General features: G+C 48.0%; 1 protein-coding gene across 2 annotated transcripts in view; it reads right to left on the bottom strand.

Annotated features, from left to right (window-relative positions):
• Positions 1–311: 311 nt before the first annotated feature.
• SCN10A (sodium voltage-gated channel alpha subunit 10) overlaps positions 312–27,903 on the bottom strand; it is a 111,443-nt gene continuing 83,851 nt past the window's right edge. For both annotated transcript variants that reach the window (XM_007517675.2, XM_060180420.1), the window contains 7 exons: positions 22,673–22,795; positions 20,012–20,296; positions 18,807–18,860; positions 17,465–17,602; positions 13,675–13,779; positions 6,499–6,769; positions 312–1,859 (listed from right to left, as the gene is read on the bottom strand). In XM_007517675.2, coding sequence (XP_007517737.1) covers positions 652–1,859; positions 6,499–6,769; positions 13,675–13,779; positions 17,465–17,602; positions 18,807–18,860; positions 20,012–20,296; positions 22,673–22,795 — 2,184 coding nt within the window. In that variant the 3' untranslated portion in view covers positions 312–651. The remainder of the gene's footprint in view (positions 1,860–6,498; positions 6,770–13,674; positions 13,780–17,464; positions 17,603–18,806; positions 18,861–20,011; positions 20,297–22,672; positions 22,796–27,903) is intronic.

The following is a 27,903-nucleotide window of genomic DNA, read 5'->3' as shown; positions in this document are numbered from 1 at the left end:
ATCTTGAAAGCAAAGGAGAAGTAACCTGATGGCACAAGTCAGTATCACATAATTGAAAAACAAAACAAAACATGCTGAAGGTGCAACACTGGGCATGATATATTTTAAAAAATATTAACTTTAATTATTAGCTCAAAGGCCTTTCAGGATATGGACCCACGGGGGTCACCCCAGGCTTGAGCAATCGTCTGGCAGCTCTCAACATGCAGTCATGCAAGATCCTAAACCACACCGTCACTCCACGTGGCCCATCTTGGACCTTGAGTGACATCTTTGCCATCTCCCCTGAGAAGTTGAGGTCCTGAGGCTTTGGTCCCAGTCTAGGTAAAGGCTGGTCACAATACTAATAGCAGGACCAGGGGCATTTTTCTGGAAGTGATGGCAACCATGATACTGAAATGCAAAGGAAGGCATTGTGACATGCCTTCTGTTCCTGATGCCTGTGAGTGGAATCAGGGGGCTGGGGGTGTCTTTCTAAATGGGGGTACGAGGGTAGGGGAGGAGGTCCTGAGGGTGCTCCCTGCCCAGCTCTGACATCATGATCAGTGTGACATGCATTGGCGAAGTGGTAGCTGGTGCCACCCAGAGGAGGAAAGAGTCATCACAAAGTGGGAGGTCATTCCAGAAGTGGAGCTGTCCATGCGAGTGTCCTCACTGGGGCTCGGGGGTGGGTGTTCGATGACCCGTGGCTTCATCCTCCATCTGCACAGAGCTGGATGTGCTTATGTTCACTTGGCCACTGAGGCCTCTGGTGACACTGTCATAGGATGGTGGGAAGGAGGTGGCAGAAGCAGTCGTGGATTTGTCTGGGAGTGCAGGGTCCTCGTTTGCCATGAATGCGTCTGGCGGGGACTCAGCGTCCTCCTCTTGGGCACCAGGCAGCCCTCTGGAGTTGCAAGGAATGACTGAGCGGTGCAGAACATAGCTCCGGTAGGCCTTCTGAATCACAGTGGCCGAGATGTCTTCCTGCTTCCACCGGAGGGTGGTGGCTATGGGTTCGTAGGATGCTTTTGAAATATTCGTGGCCATAAACTTCTCCTCCATATTTGCCTTCAGAGAATCCAGGTCCCCGGATTCTCCTAGCACGTGCTTGGTGAAGGCAAAAAGGATATCCAGACAGTGGATCTTATCTCCGGGCACCAGGGGCAGGTCCATTTGGATTAACAGATTCCGGTTGGGTTTGGGAATGCGCAGAGGGCCGGTGAGAGTGTCAGCGAAGTCCGAGAGGGCCGAGAAGGTGATGAACTGGGTGGCCTCGGGGTCGAACTTCTCCCAGGTCTCGTAAAACATGTCGAAGTCGTCCTCGCTCAGAGGCTCGGTGCTCTCCTCCGTGGCCACGTTGAAGTTCTCCAGGATGACGGCGATGTACATGTTGACCACGATGAGGAAGGAGATGATGATGTAGGTGGTGAAGAAGAGGATGCCCACAGCCGGGCTCCCGCAGTTCCCCCGGGAGCCGTTGCTGTTGACAAAATTGGGGTCGCAGTAGGGGGGGCCCGTGTTGAGGATGGGGCTGAGGAGGCCATCCCAGCCGGCCGACGTGGTGATCTGGAAGAGGCACAGCATGCTGTTGGCGAAGGTCTGGAAGTTGAACATGTCGTCGATGCCGGCCTCCCACTTGACGTAGGCGAAGCTGGTCATGCCGAAGATGGAGTAGATGAACATGACGAGGAAGAGGAGGAGGCCGATGTTGAAGAGGGCGGGCAGGGACATCATGAGGGCAAAGAGCAGCGTGCGGATGCCCTTGGCTGCTCGGATGAGCCTGAGGATGCGGCCGATGCGGGCCAGGCGGATGACGCGGAAGAGCGTTGGAGAGAAGTAATTTTCCAGTGATGTCAGGATTGCAGAAAACACCAGGCCTTGGAAAGAGGGGGGAGATAATGGAATTAGTATTTGCAGCCACATGGCCTGACAGACTTGGCTGCGATCACACTCTCTCATCTGCTGTGTATGAGCCTGCAGGCAGGCGGGCATCTGTATTCCAGGATGCTGGCTGAGCAGATGGCACAAATGCCCTGTGAGTATTCGTGACATAAATCCTCCCTTGCTTGGGTAAATCTCATCTTCGCTGCCACGTCCCTACCCTACCCCCCTCCGGCACGCACACACCTGTAATGTCTCCTTCTTAGTCAAAACCCTCTCTCCTGTAGCCAATGCTGCTGGCAATGACTCCACACATGCAGGGCCCTCGTCCGTCTGTCTGTCTCTGAGTGACACAGACCCTGCTCTTGCTGAGAATTCAGCCCCAGGGCTCAGCCTTTCCCTCTACTCTGGCACCATGCTCTGCAAAGGCCAGCCCCCCACTCTGATTCATCTCTCCATCTCCCACTGTGAAGATTGACTCAGTTCCTGGCACATGGTCCTGTGGCTAATTGTACAGAGCCTGGTAGTAATTATAAAGGAGTTGGGTGACTTGCTGACAGCTAAAGCAGAATGGCTTTGAGTGGCCAGCTGTCTCCATAATGGCCCTGACTTGTTTGCTTTCATCTCCAGCCGTGTCTGAATTTTAGGAAAGGGCCTTTTAGGGCCAGTTACTGGCCCCCAACCCAGCTGTGCACGTGGTTGGGAAGAGGAAGGCTGTATATCTGTCTATAAGATCCCTAACTTGAGGATTTGAGAAGCTGGGCCCTGTGGACCTGCCAGACACAGATTAGGTAAACCATGATTCAAAACAGCTCAGGACCAGCCGTGAGGGGCATGACGCCAAGCACCTGTTCCGTGCCCAGTTCCCATGGCCCCCTTCTCCTTCTTGCCTTTTGTCACCTGGATATCAATGGTCAGAGGGTTGTGTCGGAAGGAGATTTGGGTAAAAGTTACAATTTTAGATTATAAAATCATTATGAAAGTCTCTCTCTTAAAGTCCAGTTTACTGAAGCTGCGTCGTGTGTCCGTAGAACTTATGAAGATTCTGCCTGCCAACAAGCCTTCATCTCCTTGAAGAGGAAATGAGTCCGTGTACTGCTAACAACTAGATACTCAATGCATATCTTGTTGGTGGGAAGGGAGAGAAGTAGGGAGGGCCTAAGCACAGACAGGTGGAACCATTTGGATTCTTTGGTTTTCCAACTATCTTCCCAAGTGACTTCTGCCCAGTGGATGATGCTGTATAGATTGAAGGGGCCGGGTGGTGACTCACCTGGCTGAGCACACATGTTACAATGCCCAAGGTCCCAGGTTCGAACCACCCAGTTCCCACCTACAGGGGGAAAGCTTTGTGAGTGGTGAAGCAGGACAGTAGCTGTCTCTCCATCTCTCTCCTTCTCTATCTTCTTCTTCCTCTCATTTTTTGGCTGTCTCTATCCAATAAATACATAAGGATAATAAAAATAACTTAAAAATAGATTGATTCAGCCACCAAGCTGCAGATGCTACCATGATGCCAAACTGAATTCTCTGGGCAGAAAACCTCACCAGTGTGTCTTGGAACCCTACCTCCCCAGAACCCTGCCCCACTAGGGAGAGAAAGAAACAGTTTGGGAGTATGGATTGACCTGTCAATGCCCATGTCCAGTGGAGAAGTGATTACAGAAACCAGACCTCCCACCTTCTGCTCCCCATAAAGATCTTTGGTCCATGCCCCCAGAGGGATAAAGAATAGGGAGACTATCAATGGAAGGGAGTTGGATATGGAACTCTGGTGGTGGGAATTATATCCCTCTTATAACACAGTCTTTGTTAATCATTATTAAATCACAATAAAAATAAAAAAATAGATTGAAAGAATTGGCAAAGTATTCCTATCACAGAATTGAGTACTTAAAGTTTTTTTTTTTAATTTTCTATAGTGTTGGCTTAAGAAGTCATATAAACATATTCCTTTCTCTAATATAAGCAAATTGGTCTTTTCAGCCTATTTTGGAAGACAGACAAAACAAACCAAGAAACCTCCCACTAAATAGCTGCAAGAAGAAAACAAAGCAAAACAAAACCCCAGAAATAAATATTTCCCACCCTTCAAACAGGTTTAGTCTGAGGTTTCAGCAGCAGGGTGGGGAGATTGATGAAGTGTTGCCATGTTGTAGATAGATGCTATTAGCAGTTGATGGTAAATCAATGGAAAATTAAATCTAAAGATAGGCCCTGACATGAAAGAGAAGCAAGTCATGACATATCCATCATGGAAAGCCAAGCTGGTACACTGGGATTTGGTCCTGATAGAGCCAACCTTTGGCTCCACTGCAAGCAGGCCAAGGACAGGCTTTGGTTGCTGGTGAGGGGGATCTAGTTCAAGGGGAAACCATTAGCTTGGTCTAAATGCAAGCCCAGCCTTTACCCACTTTGCTTTTTTTCGTTTTTTTTTTTTTTTTTTTTTTTTGCCTCCAGGGTTATTTCTGGGGCTCATGCCTGCATCACAAATCCACTGCTCCTGGAGGCCATTTTTTTCCCATTTTGTTGCCCTTATTGTTGTTGTTATTAATATTAGTGCTGTTGTTGTTGTTGGATAGGACAGAAAGAAATGGAGATAGGAGGGAAAGACAGAGGGGGGAAAATAGAGAAAGACAGACACCTGCAGACCTGCTTCACAGCCTGAGACGTGACCCCCCCTGTAGGTGGGGAGCTGGGGGCTCGAACCGGGATCCTTAATTGCCATGTGTGCTTAACCCGCTGTGCTACCGCCTGCCTCCACCCCCAAAATACTTTTCCTAATTTCTGAGGCTCAGTTTCTTTTTTTTTTTTTGGATTTTTTTTCTTTTTTCTTTCTTTCTTTTCTTTTGTTGCCCTTGTTGTTTTATTGTTGTAATTATTATTGTTGTTGTTGTTGGATAGGACAGAGAGAAATGGAGAGGGAAGACAGAGAGGGGGAGAGAAAGACAGACACCTACAGACCTGCTTCACCGCTTGTGAAGTGACTCCCCTGCAGGTGGGGAGCCGGGGGCTTCAACTGGGATCCTTATGCCGGTCCTTGGGCTTACTGCCAGCTGCACTTAACCCACTGCGCTACTGTCCAATTCCCTGAAGTTCAGTTTCTAATATATAAGGCCAGGCTACTAGCACTCTGTCACAGGATGTTGTGAAGACCTATGGAGCCCGGTCCAGTGCTCAGAAATCAGCAAATGCTCACTTTTGACAGGACCCCTCCTTGTCACCCCTGCCTTTAGCCTCTGACCTTATCGACTTTCTATGAAGACTCCTGCCTCCCAAGTTCTGGGCCAGCCATTCCACAACACCCAGGCTAGGTCACAATAGCCTTGATTTCTTAGCATTTTTATGCCTTGATATCTGTCACTCTTATTCTCTAAGTGAACTATTAAATAGAGATTTAATTCTAGACGCTTGATTTAAGAATCTCTCTTGAACGATCTCTTCCTAGTTCTTCCTCTGTCTTCTGGAAACCACCTCATTTTCCAGAAAGTATTTTATGACTCATCTCACATTGACACCACCCACGCTCTGCTTTGAAACCCGTTAGGATAAAGTCCTCTGGGAACTTAATCATCTTAGGTTCTCTAGAGGAATGGTTGTTCTTACCAGCCCCTAAAGTTCTAGAAATGGGCTTTGCATATAGTAGGTATCTGAAAACACCTCATGTTAGCATGGAGAAGGCCCAATGGACCTCTCCATTTCATTGGAAGATAGTAAATACTAGGTTTCTCTAACGTATAGTGTGTGTTTAAAAGTTTACAGGTTCTAATTTGAAGGTAGTCTACACACCCCTTTGTTTACAGCTTCATTGTTCACAACATCCCAAAATGTGGCAACAATCTATATGCCCATCGACAGACGACGGGATAAGGAAGTTACGAGACATGTATTCAGTGGAACTCAACCATTTAAAAAGAAATGATCTTGTGTGTTTTGGGACAAAAGGGATGGAACTAGAGGTGACTATGAAATAAGTAAGTATTAGTGAAATAAGTAAAGTATAAGTGAGGCTGTGAAAGATAAGCACAAGATGGTGATTTTTGTGGAATGTAGACAAGTGAAGTACGTGAACTTGCAAAAAAGAGAGAGAGAGAAAGAGAGGAAAAAAGAAGGAAGGGGGCTAGGTGTTGGCACACTTGGTGGAGCGCACATATTACAATGTGCAAGTACCTGGATTCGAGCCCCCGTCCCCATCTGCAGGGAGAAAGCTCTGTGAGTGGTGAAGCAGAGCTGCAGGTCTCTCTCTCTCTCTCTCTCCCTCCCCTCTCGATTTCTGGCTGTCTCTATCAAATATATAATGATAATAAAAACATTTTTTTAAAGGAAGGAAGAAACGAAGAAAGAAAGGAAGAAGAAAAGAAACCAATCTGTCTCTAAGATTGGGAGAATCTTGGTGGCTATCACTGTGGGGTGTGGGGGCACAGAACTTTGGTGGTAGATGTTGTGTGGAACTATACCTATCTGGTATGTCACTACTAAGTCACTAACAAAAAAAAACTTAAAGAAATAAATTACACAATTAAAAATATGAACAAAAGCTTGTTGGTTGTCCCCTTGTTTTAGAAAAAAAAAAAAAAAGGCCAGACCAATGCCAAGAAAAGCTGGCTTTCCCCACCTGCCCTGATTCCCACTTACTCCCAATGGAGAGGACCACAACAATGAAGTCAAACACATTCCAGCCATTGGTGAAGTAGTAATGTCTCAAGGCGAACATCTTCATGACACACTCGCCTGTGAAGACGGCCACAAAGAACTGGTTGATTCTGTTGAGGACTTTGGTCTTTTCTTCACTCTGGTTATCAGTCTCCACCATCATGGTGATCATGTTGAGGCAGATGAGGACCATGATGGCGATATCGAAGGTTTGTCGGGTCACGATGTCAAAAATGAAGCCCTGGTACTTGTTCTGAGGACACAAGAGACGGTAGATTGAAAGTTCAAACAAACCAGGAGTGGAGAGGAGGGTGAGGGGAAGAGAGGAACTGCGCTTTATCACAGATAGGGTTTATAATATTGTTTCTTTCCCCCCAGAGCATTTCTATGCTCTGGCTGATGGTGGTGATGGAGCTTGAACCTAGGACTTCCAGTGCCTCAGGCAGGAATGTCTTTTTGCATAACCACTATGCTATCTCCCCAGCCCTCCACACAGAGGCCTTTAAACCCTGTCTCATGCTCCACATCCAAACAGAGGCCAGTGCTGTCCTTACCCCTTCCATAAAACTCAGTTTTAGTGGGTTTACCTGTTGCTTCATTCCAGTCCCACTGACTACAAAGTAGCTAGACATTTTGTCCTAATACTTGTCCTTCCTTCCAGGTATAATATCCTTCCAGTCCTCTATGTTGGCTAACTCCCAGTGTTGCTCAGTGATCCACCTCTCTCTTTGACTTCCTTCCAGTATATTTATTTATCTTATTTATTTTTATTATGGGGCAAATGGTTTACAGTACAGTTTTGACAAGATAATTTGTTCTCATCTCCTTGCTTAAGTATCTGCAAAACACTCTCATCCCCAACTTTGGCCCTTTCTCACCACCATTCACTGCAATTCCAGAAGTCCTCCCATCCTCTACCCTTCCCAAGAATCTGTTGCTTTGGAGCAAGGCACCAAAGTCAATCCAAGTTTTACTCTGGATCCACCTCTCTTCAAGTCCCACTTCCTCTGGGGAGTTTTCCTTAACAACATCCCACTACATCGAAAGGCCCCTCCCGCAGCCTTTGCAGTTACTGACTTGTGATTTCTAGCATTTCAGGAATGCTTCTTCCCATCAGGCCTTGACAATGATCTTTTTGAGGACAGGGATCATATCTTGTATAATGTTGCATTTCTACAGCATCCTGGGTATTTCAAACATACAACAGATGAGTGGCTAAGAAAGCTGTGGTATGGAGCATGGGCTCAGGTCTGGGTTGTTTGCCTTCTGGAAGGCAGAGAGGAAATCCCCTCAAACCACATGATCACTCAAGGTGGCTAGTCTTGTGGTGTTTTTAATATGTTCCTAACATGAGATTCCAGTCTCTCACATGACATAGCGTCGTAGTGTGCTGAGTTCTTGATCCTAACCCTGTTCTCCCCCTCACCTTTTCTTGAAACTTTCTCTTGAGTTGTGTAGCACTCACCTACCTTAACGGTGCAAAACGCCCTCCCACTCAACGAGAGCGTGCTCTTCCCTGCCCCCACCTCCCTCACCCTAGAGTTGGAGGGCAGGCTGAATCTTTACTCTTCCCATGGCTCGTAAAACCTTCCTGTCTTTGAAGGGCGGCTGCCTCACTACACTGTACCTTATGCCACTTACCAAGCTTATGGTTCCTCTGCGCCCCTGCTGATGAGTGAGGCTCTTGCTCACTTCTGGCCCTGCCTGCTTATTCCTTCTCAGGCCCTTCGCTAAATGTCGGATGGCCTAGTTTCCTCTGACTTACAGAAAAATCTTCTTGAACACTCTATCTCCCTCTTGCTACCACCCTGCTTCTTGAAGTGCTTTCACAGCTAATTTTCTCAGAAGGGTTGAAGCAGTCACTGTTAACCATCCAGTCTCCCCGCTACTCCAACATAGCTTCGGTCCACATCCTGCCCCTGACATAGTTCTTGTGAATCTTACAAAGGACCTTCAGGGCTCCATCCAAGGACACTAGCTTGGTCTCTGTACCCTTCACCCTAGCACTCACTTTGCTTGTTTCTCACTGTCCCTTGCTTTCCTGGGGATTTTCTTGTGTTTCTGGATACCTTTTTTTTTTTAATGTAACCCTTCTTCACCCAAACTTCCTTCCTCCTTCCCTTCCACCCTCCTTTCCTTTCTATTTCTTTCTCCCTTTCTCCTTTTCTCTCCTTCTTTCTTTCTAAGATGTAACTTAATCACAACTTTATATCTTAATGCTTTTTAGCCACCAAGTTGTAGATGTCACCATGACACTAATCTGACTTCCCTGGGCATATGGCCTTACCAATGTGTCCTGGAAACTTACCTCTCCAGAGCCCTAGGGAAAGATAGAAACAGGCTGGGAGTATGGATCAACTTGTCAACGTCCATGTCCAGTGTCCAGTGGAGAAGCAATTACAGAAGCCAGACCTCGCACCTTCTACACCCTATAAAGATCCTGGATCCATGCTCCCAAAGGAATAAAGAATAGGAAAGCTTCCAAGGGAGGGGATGGAATTTGGAACTTTGGTGGTGGGAATTATACCCCTCTTATCCTATGGTCTTGTCAATCATTACTATATCAATAAAAAACTTTTCTTTATTTTTATGACAGAGGGAACATGGAAGAGAAGAGAGGGGTGGAGAGAGAGAGAGAGACCAGAAATCAATCCTAGTATTGGGATAGAACCCCCCCCCCCCCTCAATACACACACTTCGAGTCCAGCGCTCCACCATCAAGCCTCCTGCCTGCCTGCTCACATAACCACTAGGCACCGGGGTTCCTCCAGGTTTGGTTCCTGGCACCCTTTGCCTTCCATCCCATCCTTTCTCCTTTGGCAATTTCTCAAGCTTGTCAGTGTGCGTATGATTTCTGCTAACCTTTTCTCTGTGTCACTGGATCTCAACCTCCTCGAGGGCAGAGGTGTTGTCCACCTCTCACACAGCCCCATGCCGTGTCGATACCACACCCAGCATGCAGTAGACAACTCAATGCACAGATGGACTGCTCTGTTATCCACACCTCAAATGAAATGACAAAGGTGTGCTCCCAGGCTTAGTGAAATTTGATTCTGCACAACAGACACTGGCTGTGGATGCTGTGTTCAGGGCTCTTCATGGTCTCCCCAGGGGCCAGCTCCCAGGGACTGCAAGGGAGGCAGCGGGAAGGGCAGGCACAGAGCTGCTTCCTGCTTCCTGCTTCCTGCTTCCTGCTCCCTGCAGCTCTCAGGGTGAGAGTGGCTTTGCACAAGCTTCCAGGCTGGGTGGGGGGGGGGGGGGAGGATGCTGAGTGGGAATCCTTCCATTTCATCACTGACCACGGTGACAAAACAGAGGCTCGTTCACAGCCACATGATTTGCAGTTACACAGAGCAGGAGAGAGTCCTGGGTACCATGTTAGCCCTGGATTGTGAGCTGCTGTAGTGCTTGGCTTAGCCCGTGGGCAGGGAGCCGTCCCTCACACCCCTCCACGCTCTCTGAGCAGATGAAGTGGGTGACTGATGATGTGGTATTCTTAAGTCTATTATTTTCCTATAAAGTTGAGTATGTGAAACCTGCTTTTAGTGATTTTTGAAGCAGGGAACATTACAGAATATAATTTTCCAGTCTTGAGGAAGTTCTGGCCTTCGTGATGAAGCATATAATTTAGAACCTGGGCTTCAGCTGTGGCAAGGAGCAGCATGTATGAACACGTGGTGGAGGTCCCTATGGTGCCCCAGGTGGGTCCCAGTATGAGGGTATCCAGGCACCAGGGCTAGAACTCCCAGGCCAGGGCTCTGCTTATTTTACTAGCCTGCCCACTAGGTGTTCTGAAGGAAAGGGGTGCCAATAACCAGCATCTCTGTGCCAAGCTCAACCTGATGAGGTGGGTCTCGGCTGATAGTGGGTATGTCTTTTTTCCCTTGGGTCTCTCTCTCTCTCTCTCTCTCTCTTTGCCTCCTTGCCTCCAGGGTTATTGCTGGGGCTCGGTGCCTGCACTATGAATCCACTGCTCCTAGTGGCCATCTTTTTTCCCATTGTTGTTGGTGTCATGTTGCATAAGACAGAGAGAAATTGAGAGAGGAGAGGAAAACATAGAGGGGGAGAGAAAGACAGACACCTGCAGATCTGCTTCACCACTTGTGAAGTGCCCCCACCCCCGCAGATGGGGAGCCGGGGTCTCAAACTGGGATCCTTGCACATAGCAGCTTGCACTTGGTACTGTGTGTGCTTAACACAGTGTGTTATAGCCTGCCCCCCTTCCCTTGGGTTTCTTTCTTGGCTCTGAACTTTGAAGAAGACACATGATCATCAGGCTGGTGCCATGAGGTGGTGGGTGCCAAGTGCCACCTGCCATATGGATGCCGGCCAGGGACTTGGTCGGGCCAAGGGTGGAGGCCCTGGAGAGCAGCCACATGCACTTCTGTGTAGTTGTGCCTGTTAGTCTCCCTGGAGGCATTCCTGAGACCACACAGTCTGGCTACAGGTGCCAGCTTTCTGGAGGGGGTCATTAGAAGTGAAATAAAGCAGAAGGGCAAGGACGAATACTGAATGTCTCACTTCTATGTGGGCTCTCAGGAACAAAGCCAGGGGACAAAGCTGGATGAGAGCAAACCCTTAGACTCTGCTGGTCATATTGAGGTCATCTAAGGGGAAGGGTTGGGGGGCTGGAGAGCAGAGGGGACCCAGTCGACTATGGAGGAGAGATACAGTCACTTTAGTGACAACGAAACTCACCAAGAGATAAAGTTGCTCTCCTAAAACACAGCTTTGTAGCAGGGGCATGCATCGACCTGCCAACGCCCATGTCCAGCAGAGAAGCAATTACAGAAGCCAGATCTTCTACCTTCTGCTCCCCCATAAAGAATTTTGGTTCATACTCCCAGAGAGATAAAGAATATGGAAACTGAGGGCGCGGGGGGGGGGGGGGGCAGTGCACCGGGTTAATTGCACATAGTGCAATGTGCAATGACCAGAGCAAGGATCCAGGTTCAAGCCCCCAGCTCCCCATCTACAGGGGGGTTGCTTTACAACTGGTGAAGCAGGTCTGCAGATGCTTATCTTTCTCTCCCCCTCTCTCCCCTCCCTCCCCTCTGAGATGTTACAGACAGACTGAGCAATAGATAGAAGAAGGTACCAAAAAATACTGTCTTACTATTGCCAAGGGCGGCCTTCGGAATAAAGCACTCTGTTGTCTGGTTCAAATGTGAGTCCAGCTCAACTGTTGTAATCACAAAGGTTAGCTTGCTTCTCACTGAATTTCCTCCTGTAGCCCCTGACTTGATTGGCTATCTGGGACTGACCTTTCAACTTTGAACTTCTTCCCACCCACTGGACTACTTGACAAAGGCCTGCTCACCTGAGCCCTAAGGCCTTTCTTTCCCTCAAGCTCACTCATGCACTCCCATGGGTGCGTGATCTTACGGGGTATTTGGAAGGCAGCCTCTGCCCTACAGAGTTGTGCGTGTCCTCACACTTTCTTATCAGAACCAAGAATACATATATAACCACAGCTTCCAAGTAAAGTGTGTCAAGGGTCATAGACCCCCACCTCCCCCCCACCGCAAATGTTTTCAAGATTGGGCTCATGAAATTTTTAGTAACTGATGCAGGCCGTGAACCTTGCTCTAGAACTCCTAATGCCCTGGCCAACAGAGCATGTCTCCCTAGCTCATTTAGGGCAAGGCCTGTCCCTTTGTGGAAGGTCCTTGGGCTTTGCCCTTGTGTGAGTAAAGAGCTAATGGGATTGGACCTGGAGTTTTCTTGATGAACCATGCAGCTCAACCACAGAAAGGTCATGCATAGTGGCAAGTGGCCATTTCCATTCACTGGAGTGGATGGCTCAGAAATCCGCTGCAGTGCTTCAGCTGTGCATTTCCAAACAGTAACACTCCCACCCCAGGCCTGTTCCCCCAGCCTCCCCAGGGATGGCGATTTCCATCTTCTGCATGGGGGTGAGAAGAGTGTGGGTCATGTTATGTTGGGGGCTGCTTTATTTATTGATTTTGTTTCACATTTTAAAATTTTTTATTATATTTATTTATTTATTTTTGCATAGAGATAGAGAGAAATTGAGAGGAAAGGGGGAGATAGAGGGGGAACGAGAGGGCCAAGTAGCGATGTACCTGGCTGAGTGCACGTGACACAGTGCATAAGCACCTGGTCCCCACCTGCAGGTGGAAACATTCATGCGTGGTAAAACAGGGCTGCAGGTGTCTGTCTCTCTTCTCTATCTTCCCACTCCCCCTCTCAATTACTCTCTGTTTATACCCAAATAAATTAATAAACAAAATATTTTAGAAAGAGAGAGGGAGACAGAAAGATACCTGCAGACTTGCTTCACCACTTGTGAATCTTGCCCCCTGCAGATGGGGACCAGGGGCTTGAACCTGGGTCCTTGCGCAGTGAGATGTGTGTGCTTCACCAGGTGTGCCGCACTGCCTGGCTCATTTCACATTTTCTTATAAAATTATTTGTGTGTTTGTGTAAAAAGAGACACAGGAACAGGTGGAGGCAGAGACCAAGATCAGAGCGCTCCCCAAAACCTGTCCTGGTGCTGGGGATTGAACTCAGGGCCTCCCATGTGGAAGGCATGAACTCTCCCGCTGGTGTCAAGTGTGACACATGACCCTGCCCCAAAGTCATGAGTCTTAGGAACTTTGTGAGTAAAGGGATCAAAACTGAGTATAACTCTTAAGTTGTGGTCAATATTTGAATACCAGAGCAGGACAATTGGGGTTGTTTACAGTGTAACCTGAGCATGGCCCAAGGTGAGTCCTGGATCACAGGTGAGCTTGGGCCGTGAGGCCTGGAGCAGACTATAAGGTGAGGCTGAACAGGTATTGCACAGGTCCCAATGCATGGTCACAGGCAGCTCATCTGGGACTCTGATGGTCCCACCACTCAGCCTGCACTGCTCTCAGTGCTGTGCTTGAACCCTACACTTGATGGAGACCCCAGCACTTCTCTCAGCAGGTCTCCCTGGAGCACTGTGGGAGATAGGCTCATCCTGGAGGATGGGGAGTGGGGGGCTTCTTTTAGACTTCTGTTCCTTGAAACTGGGAATTCCCCTCCCCTCATTCCTAAACCCAACCCAACCCAAAGTTCCTCCTCCAGACCCTCGACCAACACAAGCACCGAGCACAGGCTGTCAGCCTGGATTTCCAGACACGATCTGCTAGAAAGAAACTCTTTTACCTGGGGTCGTGGGATGGGCTTCTGGGGCTTCTTGGAGCCCAGCTTCTTCATGGCATTGTAGTACTTCTTCTGCTCCTCTGTCATGAAGATGTCCTGACCTCCTAAGTGCAGGATAACACAGAACTCCAATTATTAAAGCATCAGGGACTCTGGGGACACAAGACCAGAGCGGGAGGGCATCTCAGGTCCTCAGATTCTCTCTGCAGGAAGACCTGTCATGGCCAGGGTCAATCGGTGTCCAGCCAGTGTCACAACTGAGTGACACAGCAAGTAGAACTGGACCATAACTCTGACCTGCACCCACCTGGGTCTCTGAAACAGTGCCTGTCCCTCTTCTCTGAGAATGCGGTGACTGTGCCTGGACAGGGGCTGGGGAAAGTTGGGGAACAGGTGCATGTCTATTCCAATAGGAGCCTGGAATCCAGCTTGCTCATTTCTGTCAACTCTCGAGTGGGGGTGGGAGTGTGGGGAAGGGGCATAGAGCCACAGTCCCTACAAGAGCAAGAGCTTCCCTCAGCGAAGACCCAGCCCCTCGATCCTTTTCTGCAGACGGTGACCCAGCAGCTGCTGCCTTCTCCAAGGGGCCCAGGGAAAATCTTGACTGGCTGGTGCTCTTGGCCCCTTACTGTTGCACCCTCTCTGCTGCCACAGTGCCGGAAACCTCACCACTGAAGTGCGCCCCAATGCTGGCTGTGAGATCTCTTCTGGGACCCCTTGGCCTTCCTTCATTCAACCCCGCCAATATTTTTTTTCTTTTCTTTTCTCTTTTGAGGTGTTGGTGTCTCATGCATGTGCAATTTCACAATGCTTTGGCTTTTTTGGATACATAGAGAGAGAAAGAGGCAAAGAGAGAGAGAGAGAGAGAGAGGCAGGGAGAGGAAAAGATACCCAATCACTGGAGCTTCCTTGGGGGCTATAACACTTTCATGTGGTGAGAGGGCTCAAACCCTGACCTTGTGCATGGCAAGGCAAGTACCACTGTACAGGGTACCAGTAGGTGAGCTATCTCTCTGGCCCACCTTGCACTGGGGGGGGGGGGTTAGTGGTTTACAAAATACAGTTGTTGGTTTACGTGTGTAAAAGTTCTCACTTTTCTGCAAAACACCCTCACCCCCAGCCTAGGTCCTCCTCCACCAAAATGTATCAAGACCTGAAAGCCCCCGAGTCCTTTACTTTGGTGCCATACACCAAACCCAGTCCAAGTTCTCTTCTGCTTCCCCTTTCTGTTCTAATATGAGATCATCCCATAGTCATCCTTGTCTTTTTGGCTTCTCTCTCTCACTTCGCACAAAGGCTGATGGCTTCCAGCTTCCTTCCCCCAAGAGGAGGTGCTTCTTGATGAGCTGTGAGCGAGTCCCACCTCAGTTGCCTGCCTGTGCGCACTAGCTGCTGTGGCTGCTGGAGACAGGGGCTGAGGTCTGAGAGGTCGAGTGGAAACTCAGAAATCTCCGGGACACAGAGGACTTCTGGGGTGGGGGGCAGCTCCTGGGTGATGTGCCAGTGAACACTGAGCTCGCCTCACTCCCCCACCTAGTAAGGCCAGAGTCTAGTTAGGGCCTCACTTTCCTCTTCTGTTAAATGGAAGACAGGGTTGCTTGAATGGTCTCCAAATCCTTTAGAATCACAAAGACTCTGGTCACTGCTTTGTAGCTGTCTTGCTGAGTCCTCCCAGGACCTTCCCTCCCTGCTCTAGACCTGTTGTTTCCATTTCATCCCCAGAACCCTGACCAGAGACATCCAACTGGTGGGATGCCTGCCTCATAGGTCAGGCTTTAAATTATAATATTTAATGATACATACCAATCATTTAGTAGTCAATTAAAATAAAAATCACAAATATGTAATAACATCATATTATTAAAACAGCTCTGTAGTCATATAATACATAATGCAGTATTAAGTGATTATTATATAAAGATTTATATAAAATAAATCTTTAGGGCCCGAGTGGTACTGCACCAGGTTAAGTGCACATAGTACAAAGCACAAGGACCCACAAAAGGATCCCGGTTCGCTCCCCTGGCTTCCCACCTTCAGGGGGTTCACTTTACAGGTGGTGAAGCAGGTCTGCAGGTGTCTCTCTTTCTCTCCCCTTCTCTATTACCCCCACCTCTCTCCATTTCTCTCTGTCTTGTCCAATAAAATGGAAAAATGGCCACCAGGAGCAGTGGATTCATGGTGCCAGCACTGAGCCCCAGCAGTAACTCTGGAAACAAACAAACAGAAAAAGTCATTTCATCTGATATCTACCGTGTGGCCAGCATTAAACTGGGCTATTTTTGTACAGGATTTATTTATCTCTCACCAGAATCCTGTGATGAGGTACCACTGACACTATGGAATGAACAGAAAAATTGAGAGTCAGAGGTTTACAAAGTCGCCAGGGTAACCATCTGGCAAGTCGCTGAGCTAAGGATGCAAATCCTGGTTTGTAAGATGCCAGAATCAATGATGGCTGTGCCAGCAGTGCTGTGTTCAGTGACTTCTTTATAGGACCCCCTTTCTATTCTGTGGGTCTGGGCTTAAATGAGACTGAAATCTGCCTGCCTCCAGAGAAAAGGGGCATTCAGCAGAGGGCGAGCATGACCGCACCTTAGGCTTGTCATGTCTGAATTGAAATATGGCAGTTTGTTGAGAATTGGGCTCCTATTCACGAGAGTTAGAGGCTGTGGAGACAAGTGTCCTTCTCCCCATCCTGAGGAGGGTTGGGTGCTGCTATCTCTAGGGTCATGCCCCTCCTGACTCGGTGCTCTGGGAGTTCAGAGACACCAGCACAAACAGAAGATGCCAGAGTTCTTTCCCTCTTCCTTCCTTTCTTTCTTTCTTTCTTTCTTTCTTTCTTTCTTTCTTTCTTTCTTTCTTTCTTTCTTTCATCCTTCCTTCCTTCCTTCCTTCTTCTTCTTTTATTTTTTAATTTTATTTATTCCCTTTTGTTTCCCTTGTTGTTTTTATTGTTGTAGCTATTGTTGTTATTGATGTTGTTGTTAGATAGGACAGAGAGAAATGGAGAGAGGAGGGGAAGACAGAGGTGGGGAGAGAAAGGCAGACACCTGCAGACCTGCTTCACCACCTGTGAAGTGACTCCCCTGCAGGTGGGGAGCTGGGGGCTCGAACTGGGATCCTTATGCCGGTCCTTGCGTTTTGCGCCACCTGCACTTAACCTGCTGCGCTACAGCCCGATTCCCCTTTTTTCTTTTTCTTTTTCTTTTCTTTTTTTTTTTTTTTGCCTTCTGAGTTATTGCTGGGGCTTGGTGCCTGTGCTATGAATCCACTGCTCTTGGTGGCCATTTTTCCATTGTTTTTGTTGTAGCTGTTGCTGCTGTTATTTTTGTTGTTTTTGTTGCTGGATAGGACAGAGAGAGAGAGAGAGAGAGGAGAAGATAGAGAGAAAGATAGATACCTGGTTTACCACTTGCAAGTGGCCCCCCTCCCCATGCAGGTGGGGAACTGAGGGGGCTCCAAGCAGAATCTTTGCCGCAGGCCCTTGCCCTTCACACTCTGTATGCTTAACCCTCTGCACCACCGCCAGGCCCTGCACTGTTGATATTTCTCCATGGTTCACCTGAGACATCCCCAACACCCCAGGCTCCAACTGGGTAGACTATGGAATTCTGGGAGAGAATATGGCAACCCTGGGCAGGGGTGAGAGGGGTGTGGGCTGCCACGGGAGGGCAGACGTCTATCATGGTGTTGGTCTAAGAGGCCCAAAGTGGGCTTCTAGCCGGGCATGCAGAAGTGTGACAGGTGATGGCTCTGGTCCTGAGCAAGGAGCTATGGTGGCCCCACTTATCTTTTTCTTCTGCTGATTGAAGTTGTCAATTATGACTCCCACGAAGAGGTTCAGTGTGAAGAAGCCACCGAAAATGATGAAGATGACAAAGTACAAGTACATGTATAAGCTTTCCTCCCACTTGGGCTGCTGATTCAGCTGGAAGCAGATACAGTAGAGCAAAGGGAGAAAGAAAGGTGATGAAACCCCCCACCACCCCAACAGCTGACCCTAAGCAAGGCCTGGATCCAGGTGGCTTCTGTGGAAGGAGGGAGCAGGGAAGCAGAGAATACGCAGGAACAGGAGAAAGGGAACTGAGAAGGGAAGGAATGAGGTGAAGCACACACCATCCGTGTGGGCAGCTGGGACTCTATCTTGTTGCCTCCACCCCCCACCGGAAACTGTGTAGACCTGGTCTCCATATTGTATCACCAAGGAACTGGGTATGTGGGTGGGATGGGGGGGAGCTGCAGCATTTATCTACAGACCCCTAAGCCTTATCTGTGAGTCTTCTTTGCTGGACATTAAACTTCCTGTGAACCACTGAGGAGATGCAAATTTCCGAAAGAGAATCAGACATTCAGTAGCTGAGTGGATTCAGAGGTACGCTGAGGGGAGAGGGGGCAAAGCAGTGGTGGGAGAGAGGTGTTTCCCCCAGCAGCACCCAACCACTCCACCTGGCTGCTGGGCTGGGACCCGGGACTCCATGGCACTCCTGACCTGGCTCTGTCCCAGTGTTTACCCAGGAGAGCTCTGACATAGTACTTGACCTGACCCTCCACACAATGGTCACCAGAGCAGGAGCTTGATAAAGCTGGGCAGCCCATGAGGTCAGTTTAAATGTCCAGTAACGGTGGTGGTGAGGGGCTGGGGCTCCTGGCTGAGCACACATGTTAGCATGTGCAAGGACTTGGGTTCAAATTCCAGGTCCCTGCCTGCAGAGAGGAAGCTTCACAAGTGGTTAAACAGTGCTGTAGATCTCTCTCTGTTTCTCACCCTCTCTTTCCTGCTCCCTTCTCAGTTTCTCTGTCTTTATAAAAATAAATACATAAACAAAACTCAAAACAAACAAACAAACAAACAAGGTAGGAGGAAATGGCTGCTAAGAGCAGTGAATTCATCATGCAGGCAGCAAACCCCAGAGATAACGCTGGTGGCAAAAACCAAGCCAAACCCAAACAAAAGAAAACAAAAATGTCAGTCCAGTAGCATGTTGCTTGGGCCTTGCTGCAGGGAAAGCCTGTGACAGGCTGCTAGGAGGTCTCTGCTACAAGCCTGACCACCTCTGTCCCCGCATCCCACTTCAAACAGGCTGACGTGGAGGAGTACAGAGGAGGCAGCAGGCCCTGGGACGGAGACTCACATCTCGGGAATCGACGGCGGCATACATGATGTCCATCCAGCCCTTAAATGTTGCCTGGAAACAAGCAACAAAAGACAATCAATGTCTGTGCTTCCATGTATACTGTACTCCCCCACCTCTCTCTCTCTCTCTCTGTGTGTGTGTGTGTGTGTGTGTGTGTGTGTGTGAGACCAGGGCCTCATACATGCATAACTTCATCACTGCTGGGCTGACTTTTTCACCCTTTGTATTTCAGAAAGAGGGAGAAAGGAGGAGAGGGAGAGAAAGATAAAAGGAGAAAGGGAGAGGAGAGAGGGAGGGAGGGACACACAGAGATAGTTCACAGCAGCAGGCTTCCTCTGGTGCTACGGCATTCCTATGTGGTATTGGGGTTCAAACCTGGGTCACACAGATGGTACTTTACCCTACAGGATGAGCTGGTTAACTTATAGCCCAGTGGATACTTTTGACTCACTTATTTATCTGTTTTTCTCATAGAGCACTGGCCCTGGATACCTGATCTGACAGGGCATAGCATCTGACACAAGAAAGATGCTCAGGGATCATTTATTGAGTTTTTTTTTTTTAAAAATAGAGACAGAGAGGCAGAGATATCATGGAAGAGACTACAGCACTGAAGCCTCCTTTAATCTGGTGGGTTCCAGGTTCTAGCCCAGTCTCTCGCATGGCAAAGCAGCACACTGTCCCAGTGAGCTATTTCACTGGCCCTGCTTACTGAGTGACTATGTGAACAGTTAGTGGAAAGGTGGAACATGTAACTAACTGCATGACAAACGTATAAGCAACTGTGTAGCCATCTGAATGGATGGAAGACTGAATGACAAGCAGATGTAAGCGAGGGGTGAAGGAATAGGTGCGGGTGTTTGACTGTCGTCATCAGTGGTGCTGCCTGGAGCACCATCTAGTGCCCTCTAGGATCTGATGTGCAGGAGAAGACTGAACATGTGACAACATCAGATCTGTTCTGTACAGGTCACATGTCCTAAGTCCGCAAGCCACACCGCTCCATTTATTCTATTAACCCAAACTAGCCTCACTGCACCACTATGATCACACGCATTGGTAGGACACTTCAGGCTCCAGGTGTCATCTCTCAGGCTAGAAGACAACATTGGCTGCTACGAAGCATTACTCCTGGTTGACCCCAGACCTTCCCATTTTCTCCAGTAGCTAAAGGAAGAGGCATGGCTAAGCTCAAGACTTACCACCTGCAGAAGTGCAAGGTAACCCATGGCGACATTATCAAAGTTGACCTTCACGTTGACCCAGAAGAAGTTGCCGGTGTAGTTGTACTCTTTACACTCGGACATGTTGTTCACCGTGGAAGAGTTCAGAAGAGAGACATCACCACTGATGGTGGTGACACACCTCCAGAACTTCCCTGCAAAGAGGTTGACGCCCATGATGCTGAAGATGAGCCAGAAGATGAGGCAGACGAGGAGGACGTTCATGATGGACGGGATGGCGCCCACCAGGGCGTCCACGACCACCTGGCGGAGAGATGAGAAGATGGAACCCCCCACCCCATGCCCTGACTCTCCTTCTTCTGGGTCCTTCTCTCTACACTCACTCGAGCTGCTTCACTAGCAATGGCCTTTGGGAGCAATAGGGAAAGTGGGTGAATTGCTGTAATAATTCACACCTAAAATATGTGGGCCTGGGCCACTGAAGATGACTTTGGTTGGCCTACCTAAACTCTCCAGGAGAGACAAGACACACAAGCTTACAAGTATGTATGTGACAGCAAAACACATCTAGGTGTGTGATGTGTGTGTGTGTGTGTGTGTGTGTGTGTGTTGCACATGAATGTCTAGAACCATCCTTTATTTTCCTCAAACATGTTACATAAAATAGCTTAATATGTGCTTTGGTCAAGTATCAGTGGAAACTTAGATCCATAGCCACAAGCTTGTTTGCTGGTAAATCAGCAGCCTAGAGATAAAAGAAAAAACAAATGTCAAGCTATTTCAATTGTAATAGCATAGTACAATCGTCTCACAAGTTCATTTCAACTACAGTACTTGAAAAAGTGTGAGTTAATGCTAGAAGTCGGGAGGGGGTGTTTGTTTTTATATGATGTCTTCTTTATAATTTTTTTTTAGTCTTTATTTATTTATTGGATAGAGCCAGTCAAAAATTGAGAGGGAAGGGGGAGACAGAGAGGGAGAGAGACAGAGAGACACCTGTAGCCCTGCTTCACCACTTGTGAAGCTTTCTCCCTGCATGTGTGCTTAACACCCGGCCCCGATACAATGTCTTCTTTGAGCCAGTGGTGGAGAACAGGACATTTTTTTTTGCCCCCAGGGTTACTGCTGGGGCTTGGTGCCTGCACTACTAATCCACTGCTCCCAGAGGCCATTTTTCCTATTTTGTTGCCCTTATTGTTGTGCTTGTTGTGGTTGTTTTTGTTGTCATAGATGTTGTTGTTGTTGGATAGGACAGAGAGAAATGGAGAGAGGAGGGGAAGACAGAAAGAAAGAAAGAGAGAAAGACAGACACCTGCAGACCTGCTTCACCGCCTGTGAAGTGACTCTCCTGCAGGTGGGGAGCCGGGGGCTCTAACTGGGATCCTTACGCCGGTCCTTGTACTTTGCACTATGTGTGCTTAACCCACTGCGCTACTGCCCAGCTCCGAGAACAGGACATTCTATGCAAGAGACTTTCATAATCATGAAGAAAAGGAAGAAAGAAATTAAGAAACGAGGAGTGCTCACTCTCCTCTGAAACACGATCCAGGCTTTGAGCTTAATATCCCGAGGAATACAGTGAATGCAGAGTAAGGACTATGTGGGAGCTTAGAGAGCAAGCTGGGTGAAAAGGAAAAATTCATAGCAGCAAAGACCTTTTTATTCTTTGTAGAACAGGACTTGTGACTGTGCTATTCCACCACTCCTCATGAATTCTTTTTAGTTTCAGACAGAGAGACAGTTGGGGGTGGGAAGAGGAAGAGAGGAGGGAAGGAGAGGGGGAGGGAGAGAGAGAGAGAGGAGGGACACCATTTCATTGTTCATGGATCTCACCTCAGTGCCATGCACGAAGCTCCCACAAGATTCTAGGGCTCTTGAACCTGGGCACTTGAGCGTGGTAAAGTGTGCCCTCTTACTGGGTGAGCTAGCCCCTGGCTCCTGATGACTGCTTTAGGTTGGAAAGATGATGCGGTCACTCAGCTAGACTGAGGTGCTGAAATGCTGCTGCGGCTACATTTAAATGGAGCGCTAGAAGTAAGACTCACTTGTCCTAGAAGGATGAAGGACCAGGGATGTCTGGAGATTTGGGGGGCCTGGGTGAGTGTGCATGTTACAATGTGCAAGGACCCTTGTTCAAGGCCCCTGTCTCCAGCTGCTCCAAGGTTTTTTTTTTTTTTCTCTCTCTATCTATCTCCCTCTCAATTTCTCTTTTTCTATCCAAAATAAATAATAAAATGGAAGGGGCCAGTGGGTGGCTCACAGAGTTAAGCACACACATTATAGTGCACAAGGACCTGAGTTCAACCCCTGGTCCCCACCTGCAGGGGGAAAGCTTCATGAGTGGTGAAGTAAGGCTGCAGGCATCTCTCTGTCTCTTTCCCTCTCTCTATATCCCCTTTCCTTCTCAGTTTCTCTCTGTCTCTACCCATAATAAATAAAATTGATCACAAAAATAATAAAGTAAAAATAGTAATAAATGAGAGATTTGGGCAGAGACAAGAAACAAGGCTAGTGGAGTAAGGCAAGAAGGGCTGGTTCGGCAGAGTCACTGTCTAAGAGGACAGGGCTGCTGGTCAAAGTGAGGCCTGAGGTGAGAAGGGACAAGGAGTTGAAGAAGCAGGAGAAGCCCGGGAGGGGCCTGAGTGCTGCAGTCCCAGGCAATGCAGAGGGACCTCTTACCCGCATGCCTTCAAATCGAGACAGAGCCCGTAGTGGTCTCAGGGCACGAAGGGTCCGGAGGGCTTTGATAGGTGCCATCTCAGAATACTCCAGGATATTCGCTATGAGGCTTGTCAGTGAGATCTGAAGCAGAGAGCAAACACATCACTCCAGGGGTCCTGAGGGGCAGAAACTGGGACCACTCCCATTCTTTCCTCTGTCTAAGCCATACTCTGAACTCCAAGGAGAGTTCCAGAGAGTCCCATCCAATCCTGGTGTTAAATATTCCTTTTTAAATATACGGTTCATCACACCTGAAATAGACTTCCCAGTTTCTTCCCACAGGAAGATCCCAAGTTTTGTCTGCTTTATTCCTACTTTTGGATTCCTGTTTACTAGACAATTTGTCCTGCTTTGTATCTTATTGCCTTTCAGTCACCAAGTTGCAGACGCTATCATAATTCCATCCTAACTTCCCTGGGCAGATGACGTCACTAATGTGTCCCGGAACCTCACCTTTCCAGAGCCCTACCCCACAAGGGAAAGATAGAAACAGGCTGGGGGTGTGGATCTACCTGCCAATGCCCATGTTCAGCAGAGAAGTAATTACAGAAGCCAGAAGTCCCACCTTCTGTTCCTCATAAAGATCTTCGGTCCATACTTCCAGAAGGGTAAGAATAGAGAAGATTCCAATGGAGAGGAGGGATATGGAACTCTGGTTGTGGGAATTATGTGGAATTGCACCCCTGTGATCTTATAATCATGTTAATCATTATTAGGTCACTAGTAGTTTTTTTTTGCCTCCAGGGTTATCGCTGGGGCTCAGTGCCTGCACCACGAATCCACTGCTCCTGGAGGCCATTTCCCCCTTTTGTTGCCCTTGTTGTTATCATTGTTATTGTTGCCATTGATGCCATTGTTATTGGATAGGACAGAGAGAATTCAAGAGAGGACAGGAAACAGAGAGGGGGAGGGAAAGATAGACACCTGCAGACCTGCTTCACTGCTTGTGAAGCGACCCTTCTGCAGGTGGGGAGCCGGAGGCTCGAACTGGAATCCTTGAGCCGGTCCTTGTACTTCATGCCATGTATGCTTTTCACACTGCACTACAGCCTAACCCCGAACTAATACTTTTTTAAACTTTTTTATTCTCTTTATTTATTTATTGGACAGAGACAGCCAGAAATCTAGAAGGAAGGTTTAGATAGAGAGACAGAGAGACTTCTGAAGCACTGCTTCACCACCTGTGAAGCTTTCCTCCTGCAGGTGGGGACCAGGGACTCGAACCTGGATTCTTGCGTATTGTAGCATGTGCGCCACCACCCAGCCCCTAATAATTTTTTAATTAAGAAAATTAGTTCATTTTTATATTTATTTATTTAATTTAATAAGACAGAGGAGTTGAGAGAGGAAGGGGGAATAGAGAAGCAGAGTGAGAGAGAGAGACATCTGCAGCTCTGCTTCACCACTCATGAAGCTTCCTCCCCCTGCAAGAAGGGACTGGGGCCTTGAACCCGGGTCCTTGTGCACGGTACCATGTACTCTCAACCCAGTGCATCCATACCCAGGCAAAGATTCCTTTCTTCACTTATCAGAAAACCTGAGAAATAAGAAAAACTCAGTCTCCCAGTAGGTACATGTGTGGTCAGTGCATCAAATCAACCCCGCGACCTTCCTGTTCTCAGCAGGTTCCAGCCAGGTCCTAACAGTCTGGCGACTTAGGCTTTCAAAGACTTGGAGAGACGGAGGTTATGCTGAAAGTCTAGTTTGGAGACATGCGAAGCGAATGTTGAATGTATTTACTCAAAACGTGGGGTAGAGAGAGTTCTGTTCTGGATGGGGCCTAGTTCCCCCAGGAACCTGGACTTTGTATGACCCGGGGTGGGTGCCGTGCTGGTTCAGGCTGTACACCCATCCTTCGCAAAATGAGAGAGTCAGACTCAGAGAATTTGAAAGTCCTTAGAGCCTGCATTTCTTTCCTCTCCTTCCCTCTTTCTTTCTTTCTTTCTTTCTTTCTTTCTTTCTTTCTTTCTTTCTTCCTTTCTTTCTCTCCAAGGGTTATTGTTAGGGCTTGGTGCCTGCACTATGAATCCACAGCTCCTGGAGGCTATTTTTTCTATTTTAGTGGCTAGGACAGAAAGAAATTGAGAGAGGAGGGGGTGATAGAGAAGGGGAGAGAAAAAAAACACCTGCAGACCTGCTGCACTGCTTGTGAAGTGTTCCCTCTGCAGGTGGGGAGCTGGGGGCTTGAACCTGGATCCTTGTGTGAGTCCTTGTGTTTGGTAGTATGTGCACTTAACCTGGCTCCCTCTGCATTTCTTCAGTGAAAAAGGCCGGTGTGGGTGCAGGAGATCTGACTGACAGGCAGCTGAGGTGTGATGCCAGGGTTGTGAGTTCCTGGTGGTCTGTGATTTTTTTCACTCTTTTGAAAGTGTTGGGCCAAGGATTCAGAGGACATGAACTGACCAAGAAAATGGTCACACTTTCCAGGAACACTGAATGCATCAGGGAGATGTCATATGAATAGTTCTTTAAAAACATTTATTTTGTTTTATTTTTCTTATATATTGATAGGACAGTAAGAAGTTGAGGGGAGTGGGGAAAGAAAGAGAGAAAGAAAGACTCCTACAGTACTGTTTCACCACTAGTGAAGCTTCTCCCTAAAGCTGGGGACTGGAGCTTTAGCCTGGGTGGTTGTGCATGGTAACAGGTGTGCTCAAACAAGTGCACCACTCCCCTGCCCAGCCCCGCCCCTCCCCGCCCAGCCCAGCCCTGCCCCGCCCTGTCCTGCCCTGCCCCGCCCCGCCCTGCCCCGCCCCGCCCAGCCATATGAACAGCTCTGAGCTTGCTGCAGACCACTCTATTCAGTGGTGATTCCAACGACCCCCTCCATGGCTGGTGGGCTGAATCCAGGCTTAGCTTTTCCTAGCAGCTACCTGGTGGTGAGCACTGGGGGTTCAGAAAGGGAGACACACACACACACACACACACACACACACACACACACACACACACACACACACACACACACACACACCTGCCCTTTAGAAGAGGTAGCTTAGCCTACCAGGAAAGAACCAGAATGGAAAGACACCCTCCCTCCTTCATTCATCCTAGGCTCCAGATGCCAGCAGGTGGCACCCAGATGCTTGGCTGGGGGCGGGGGGCTCATGTTGGCCTCTATTCAGCCTTTTGCTGCCCCCCCCCAAGGGTGCCTTATGCTTCAGATCTCTCATCAGCATCCTCCTTCCAGAGCCTAGATTCACTCCCACTGTTCTAGCCACGAGGCTTCCAGCTGGTCTCGAGGCTACAGTATGGTACCCATAACATCCTCTCCCCGCTGGAAATCTGATTATGAGCTTAGTTCTTTCTTCCTCCTAACCTGCCTGTGCTTTATCATCCTTAGGATGAGTCCCGCACTCCTCAGGCTGTACAACCACAACATACTGTCTCAGTCCTATTTCGGCCACAGAGTCTATCACAATCAAATGGTCTTCTAAATATTCCTGTGTCTGTGTCTTTGCACAAGCTCATACTTTGACCTCTGCTAAATCCTCACTGATTCTATTCACTGTTTGGAAGGGGACTGGCAGTGTCAGGTCCTCTACACATGCAGAGTTTTACCACTCCAATGTTAACTTAAAAAGATATACATAGGGAGTCCGGCGGTAGCGCAGTGGGTTAAGCGCATGTGGCACAAAGCGCAAGGACTGGTGCAAGGATCCCAGTTCGATCACCCGGCTCCTCACCTGCAGGGGAGTCGCTTCACGGGCAGTGAAGCAGGTCTGCAGGTGTCTGTCTTTCTCTCCCCCTCTGTCTTCCCCTCCTTTCTCCACTTCTCTCTGTCCTATCCAACAACAACAACATCAATAACAACAACAATAATAACTACAATAATAATAAAACAACAAGGGCAACAAAAGGGAATAAATAAATATTTACAAAATTTTAAAAAGATATACACATACACATATATATATTTCCAGTTAGAGATACACAGAGAGGGAGAGGCATCATAGCCCTGGAACTGCTGCTGGTGTGCGGACAGGGTTCCAACTCAGGCCACGTGCAAGGCAAGACTTACAACTTCCCATGTAGGCTGTCTCCCAATCCAGCTTCTCATCATTTTAAACCCTGAGTCAAATGCCACGTCTCAGATGGAATCTTTCCAGTCACTTCATCCTCTGAGTGGGAGTTGGCTTAAGGTTTTTTTTTAATTTTTAATTATCTTTATTTATTGGATAGAGACAGAGAGAAATTGAGAGGGAAGGAGACTATAGAAGGAGAGAGACAGAGATACACCTGAAGCCTTGCTTCACCAGGGACTTGAACCTGGGTTCTTGTGCATTGTGGCATGTGTGCTCAGCCAGGTGCACCACCCCCCAGCCCTAAGGGTTTGTCTTTCTAAGACACTAATTATTCTAGCAGTCCTTACCACATTCTACTTAATGTTTATTTCTGTCTGTTTATCTTGTCGAATGGGAGATTTAAGTGTGAACTTCTGAAGATAAAAGGTTTTTATGTCTTGGCTTCCATCTCAGAGTATCTCAAAAGGTAATCTTATATTCAGTAGTTTATATAAATAAACATTAGATAAACCAAAGAAAAGATAGAAGACTGTTGGGATAGCTAGCAGCATGAAAACTGAGGAAAAGAATGAGGAGGAGGAGAAGAATGGGAAAGACAGGTACTAGTTTGAAGGATAAGTTGGACAGAAGGATGGGTTGAAAAATGAAAAGATGGATAGAATAGACAGTTGAAAGAAAGAATGGAAGAAAGACAGTAAGGAAGAAAAAAAAAAAACGGAAACATTGACCAGTGTGTGGTTAGGGAGAATGGGTGAATAGCTGAACAGATGGAAGAATGGATGTATGGAAGAGAGAACGAGTGGTCAGAAGGAAGAATGAGAAGAGGGATAGATGGAACGGTACTGAGACCCGTTTAGAGATGACTGTGTCCCTCAGAAAAGTGAGTTGCCAGAACAAAACATTTTCTCTTCCTTTATGAGTAACGATTTTATATGCACAAAACTAACACTTGTGACTCATACTCCAGACCTTTCAGCTAATCCCGGAAGTGCAGTGGCCTGATGCTTCCAGTGCGGGAAAGAGGAGAGCTGAGTACATTGAGCGCACAGATCATCTGTGGAGGATCTACCCAAACAGAAGGTTGGCTAGGATGTTCTGGACTGGATACTGTCCTGTTGGGTAGTTGCCATCTCCCCCTGGCTTCTTATGCCTATATAGGGATTT

The sequence above is a fragment of the Erinaceus europaeus genome, chromosome 21 (genome assembly GCF_950295315.1).
Source record: "Erinaceus europaeus chromosome 21, mEriEur2.1, whole genome shotgun sequence".
NCBI classification, from domain to species: Eukaryota; Metazoa; Chordata; class Mammalia; order Eulipotyphla; family Erinaceidae; genus Erinaceus; species Erinaceus europaeus.
The sequence above is the reverse complement of the archived record's forward strand: the minus strand, read 5'-3'. Positions and strand labels throughout refer to the sequence as shown.